The sequence below is a fragment of the Pteropus vampyrus genome, unplaced genomic scaffold (assembly GCF_000151845.1).
Source record: "Pteropus vampyrus isolate Shadow unplaced genomic scaffold, Pvam_2.0 Scaffold339, whole genome shotgun sequence".
NCBI lineage: Eukaryota > Metazoa > Chordata > Mammalia > Chiroptera > Pteropodidae > Pteropus > Pteropus vampyrus.
The window spans coordinates 1,606,236-1,612,235 of record NW_011889120.1 but is presented as its reverse complement, the minus strand read 5'-3'; the positions used below and the strand labels follow the sequence as shown (position 1 = coordinate 1,612,235).

Genomic DNA, 6,000 nt, shown 5'->3' with positions numbered 1-6,000 from the left:
TCCACTCATTCCATCTATTTCCCTTTCAGCCCTGTATCTCATTTTTATGAAAGGACTGTGCCCACCAAAGAACTTTCTTTTCTCCTCTGTGTCTCTGAGCAGGCGTGTCTCATAGTGAAGGCAGACTGGCACTACAAGTTGGAAGCTACGGCAAATAACCATTTTAGTGTTCGTTTCTCCTTCTTTAGCTAGGCATGGGCAGATTTTGTTTCTGGGCATCCATGCAAAAAATGCACGTAGGGCCAAACCACAAACAGCTGTACCAGTTGGCCATTTTTTTTTGTTAAAATGGAAACACTGTCTCTGGGTTCAAGTAGACACCTGCTTTTCCTCCATCATGCCAGGTATTTGGGTTTGGCTCTGCGAATTTCAATACTCAGAGCCTCCTGCCAAGAGCTGTAACTAATAAAGCAGATCCATTTGGTGACAAGCAACAAGATATTCCAAAATAGAATCACAGCATTGCTGAAGCCGTCATTGGTTTAAAGGTATATTAACCAAACCATATACATGTTAAAACTGTTTTGATGACGCTATATGATAAATTCATTCTAGGCAATAAAAATGCTTCACCTGGGTCAATTTAGGGGTGACTTGATTTCAGTCCATGGGTGATGGCTACTCCACCATGTGTCTGCTTCTGAGGTTCTCGCTTGCTTTTACCAGCCAGAACATTGACAAGCATCTCCTTGGAGTGTTGGGGATCTAGATGAGCCCCTGCCTGGAGCTACTACTCTGCAGAAGTTATGGAAGCCTTATTGTTTGAACAATTCTTAAAGCTATTTCTGCCTTGGCAGCTGACCTTTCAATCAGTAGGTTTTTGTCACAATACCAGCAACATCTGCAGTGTGAATAAAATAGGATTCCGCTTGCTAATAGGCTTTTTTCTATCTGATCTTAGTTTAAGAGACTGGAAAACTCCTAGGGTGTGTGTGTGTGTGTGTGTGTGTGTGTATGTAAGTTCTGATAACATTTTGTTTTAAAGACTGAAAATATGCAATGCCCATTTCCCCCCCTTGTCCTTTACTTTTTTGGCAATGCCTGTTTCTTACCCTTTAAAAAGAAAGAAAAACTTGAAATTTGTTTCACTAACATAATCTCTTTGCTCTTAATAAGACCTAGGGTGAAAACGTAACAAGCAGACACTATCACACTGTTGTAATTTGGTCAACCACTCGGGTACTGTCAATATCCACCATTTCTACACACTCAATTTCCTCCCGGTTTTCAGGATTTTTCTTCTCTTTCCTTTTTTTCTTAGAGGGTGGCAGGAAAGTCAGTATCACAGGTAAAATGGCAAAGCAGTGAAAGAAGGTGACAAATGCTATTAAAAACAAGCACCTGAACAGTGTACAGGTCAGATTTGAAGGCACAGCTGCGAGAGGAATCAGACCAACAATATAGCAGAGGTAACTCTGTAAAATAGCTACCCCGTGCACTTCCAGGGCATTTTTTACCCATTTAGTTCTTGTGAAGTCCTTGCCCAGAACAAATGTGGATAACAGTGGAGCACAATTGTCAATTGTGTAGTTAATTCCATAAATTAAGCATAGCACAGAAATGCAGTCTAGTTCTACTTTCCATAATGTCATGAAACCTATAACTCCAAACTCCACGGACACAACCGTTAGAGTGAGCCAGACATTAATCAGAGAATCCGCCACCAGGAATGCTGAGAAGAAGAGCAGGAACAAAGCACTGATGCAGGAGTTGTGCAGGGGGGCTCCCAGAGAGGAGGCGTATCGATCCATGTACACGAAGGATGGGTTGAAGACAATAAACTTCACCTTGGAGGTGACGGAAAGTCTCCTCAGGGTCTCCAGGAGATCATAGAGTTCTTCTCTGTTCGTTTCCATGGTCTTGGCCACCAAAAACATTCTGGAGGCCACTACATCGACCTCATCATTGTACTTTTTAGAGAATATGATGTCCTCTTGAAAATGCGAAAATTGAGGGGCTTTCAGAAAGGAATTCCTCAACATGTCCGTGAAATTTTTCTTAGGCAAGCCAGTGGACACATTGAGTTTCCGAAGGTAATTTAGATAGCTCTCAAACCAGGATATCCGCACAAACCCCTTAGTGTATTCTAGCACGTCTTCTTGGACACTAGTGTTCCAGTATTCTATGGACTCATATATGTAAAACCCAATCACCGGACTGTAGTTGCTAAAGTACTTTTGCTGGGCAGTAGTGTACTCAATGGTTTGTGTCGCAGTTGCTACGATGTTACTAAGGTCTGACCCTTCACTGACCTGCAGATAGCCCATTAAGGCAAAGGAAATATAAATAAGGTAAAAGAGGACTACAAAAGGCTTGACATAGGTGTTGGTTATCCAGTCACAGTAATAGCGTTTGAGGAAACATACCAATAGGTGACTCTCGTAAGTGTTCGCTTCCTCACCGTCAGTTGTGTCCTCGCTGAATCTGGCTGTCAGGAGAAACCTGTACCATGCCGGCTTCTCCTGCAATGCCTCGGGCTTTGGGACTTTTCTACAGAAGATACTATGCTGGTAATTGTTTTCTATGTAGCCAGTGAATACCAGGCTGGAACCGTAAAACGAGAGTACATAGAGGTAGTTGAAGAAGATTGCAATACAGGAATTGCAGCAGAAAATCCTGGCTGCCTCAATGTTCGTGAAAGGGCTGGCCCCTATGCCAAAGGTGACCAGGTACATGGCAGTGGTGAGAGAAAAGGAGAGCATGGAGTCTGCATAGACTGCTGCAGTTCTCTCTTTAACATGTTGGTCTTCTCTAGTTTTCCTCCAGGAGGATAACATTTCAAAAGTCCCATATAATCCATGACCTGAGGGGGCAGAAAAAGACCAGATCGAAAGTTTAAAAGACTAATCTCTTTAGAGAGAGGAATCAACTTGGTCAGGAGAAACTTACTGGGTCAAGGGAAATATAACCAGCCCTAGTGGTGACAGGTGACAGGTAAACGCCAATGATTTCTCCTGTGGAGGGAGAGGCCCGTGTTTTTTTGGTGACTCGGAAATGTTAATGGATAGTGAAAGGGCAGCTAGAAGAGCTAAGATCTTCATACTCTCTTCTGGCTGAAGAAAGCTGGATGGACTTTTGCCTATAGAAAGCTGAGTAGACTTGTGCCTATGTCTCTTGGGGATTATATACATCAATAATTTAGAGTCATTGGTGCAGTTTGCAGAGTATCTTGGTTGGTAGAAAACTCCAGAAAAGATGCCTGGCCACTCATCTTTTTTTTTCCTGTCATCCCCACAAGTCTGGCTGGAGGTCAGCTCAGAGGAGGGCAGTGGGCAGAGGGTTCTGAGTTACGTCTCATCACCTCATTTAAGCCAGGCCAAGTGGAGGGCTTCAGGGAGAAAGAGACACTGTATTTAATTTGAGCCTTGACAGGAACCTAAATCACAGCCTCTTTTTTTCTTCCCTAAGTATCAGTGCAGGAAGCGATAAATCTGAGAAACAGACTGAAGCAAAATAAGTAGGAACAAGTTTGAGTGAATAGGAAAAATGAAAGAAGGAACAAGATTCAAATGAACTCTCCCTGCAGTTGATAAAAATTAAAATTCAGGTTGAAGGCTTATGGCTTGGATTTTGTCTTCAGGGATCTGTTTGACCAAGTTTGGTTGTTCGGAGATGACGTATCAAGCAGGTGGTGACTCTGCTGGCTTCTCTTCACTATTTGGCAATGGCCTCTGAGGAAGAGAGCCAGGTCAGTAACCTCTTTCAACTAGTGCCTTTGCCTCCTGGGTTAGCATTCCAGTAGCACTGGAATGGCAGAGGTAAGTACATTTTTTGACTTCATTCTACTGCCGGAGACCAGATCTACCTGGACTTCTCTCACCTTTCCTGGTTGAAGCCAGATACTTTCCGATAGACCTCCCTGGGTTTCCAGTGCCATTGCAACGTTGGAAAGCCCACCAAAGTGACCCACTGGGGCTTTCAATAGCCCCTGTCTTGGCACTGGGATGAGCAGATCTAATTTTCTGCTTCTATGCCTTGGCCTTATTCAATCCCATTATTGAGAATAATAAAATCTTTACCCTGTGGTACAATAGTCTTGTTTTTAAAAAGGAATTTAAAATCTCCAGCCAAGCGTATTGCTGAGTGAAGTGAGTCACTGTTATCTTGTGTATACAATAACTGAGTGCACGTCTGCCCTCGTGTCCAGGCTGGTATTTATATCCTTATTGTGAAATTTTGGCCTCAGACCTGAATGCCCATTTTATAGTTAATATATAGGCCTGTTTCCTCAGAGGGATTTGGCACTTACCTTAATTTACTGGGCATCGTTTTCCAGCCATTTTTAGAGGTCAGGTCAAGGCTGTCAATTTGATAACTAGCACTGTGCCCCCCCCCATTAAATTGGAGGCACCTGAACTCCCCAGACATGCAATAAAAAGCATCCTCGTTGACTGGCATCCTGTTGTTAATTGAGTTTTAGGTAGTTAACATATAGTCTCAAGAGGGAAAACTATTAAATCTGTTTCCGCTGTGTTTTCAGGAAGGCCCAACTGACCTTTGGTTAAAAGTAACTGATCCCTTGACAATGATGGCAAAAGGAGGATTAATATTCCTGAGGCATCTGTACCCTGGGGAAACAATATGGACCATTGCATCTGGAGCCATGTAGAATAAGTTCTGATATGCAAAACACAATTTAGAGTTTCACTGAAAATGGCAAATGGAATGTCTTACGGTATTTGTTAGAAACAAAAATTTCAAAATAGGGCTTTAGTACTGAATCATTAAATATGGTAAAAAAAAATAAAGCAGTATTAGAATTAGTCATATAACAGAATTTAAAATCAATCTGTTTTGCAGTCCTTTTTTTTTCAATCGGTGTAATGTTTTATGATGACATTATCTCACCCTGACTCTTGTTGGAAAATACAATAAGAATCCATTTCTTACCTTGCTGTTGAATAATCTTAGAAACTAATTGAGAAAAGGAATTTGATTTAACAGAGCTATTAGGGGAAACGAGTGAGGCTTGAGGGTCCAGAATGAAAATAATCAAAGTCAAGAAAAGCTGTTTGCCTGTTTCTTGAGTTCTGTTACTGCATTTTAAATGCCTCGTCCTATAGTTTGATCATTTTTATTGTGTCCTGGCACTTTTCACATACGCTCTTGGTTTGGGGGGCAGTTCCAGAGAAAATTCTGATTTTATTCTTAGGGGATTTTGGAAACTATGCCTTTCCTTTGTTCCTCTTGTTACAGGGGTGTGTGCGCAGACACTCGCAGAGGGTAGAAGAGGAGGCCCTGAGACAGAATCTGTTCTGCTGATCACTCAGCATTTGTTGTTAGTCATCATTGCTTGCCTCCAAAGGCCACCCCCCCCACCCCCGCCACACACACCAATCCTGATAGGCCTAGGTTAGGTTGTTGTTTCTCAAGCCACACCTCAATAACAAATGCCTCTATGCTAAACTCCAAATTGGAGTTGTTCAGTGTCTTCAAAGAGCTCTTTGGACTTCAGGGAGAACTGCCTACACCATAACTGGTTCTCCTTCTGGAGGCTCAGTTAAGGGAGGAATGAATGCCAACATAGCTACAGGTGCCTCCCAGGGATTAACAGCCCAGAGTGCCTAGCTGCCCCTGTAGCTGATCCACACCTGGGTATTTATGTTGAAGAGGTCGGTCTAATATCCTAAAGGAAAGCTGAACTGTAGGGCCCCTGTTTCCTTGTCTGGACTCAAGGGGAGACATATTCCAGGAGCCTTAGGATATGAGGAATGCCCTGCACCGTGGGATGCCTGCTCTGCCCATATTTATAGCTGAATTCCCTTTGATTTTGACTTTCAAGGATGTTCTTTTAAATGTAAACCCCTCTGGGACACGTGTCCTCAGAGCAGCTTCCCTTAGGTCTAGGGAACGGCACAGAGAGTAGAAATGAGGAGGTAGTGAATTGGAAATCATAAGCAGGTGGGTTTCACAGGGACAAACTCTTTTACGCTTTTTCCTCCAGCCAGCCTTGTCTTTTATAGCCACTTCAGAAAGTGGGCCAGTGGAAATCAAGGAAAG

General features: G+C 42.8%; 1 protein-coding gene across 1 annotated transcript in view; it reads right to left on the bottom strand.

Moving 5' to 3' along the window:
• Positions 1-847: 847 nt before the first annotated feature.
• PTCHD1 (patched domain containing 1) overlaps positions 848-6,000 on the bottom strand; it is a 50,970-nt gene continuing 45,817 nt past the window's right edge. Inside the window, exon 3 of the mRNA XM_011378447.2 lies at positions 848-2,803. Within this exon, the coding sequence (XP_011376749.1) occupies positions 1,149-2,803 (1,655 nt within the window). The 3' untranslated portion in view covers positions 848-1,148. The remainder of the gene's footprint in view (positions 2,804-6,000) is intronic.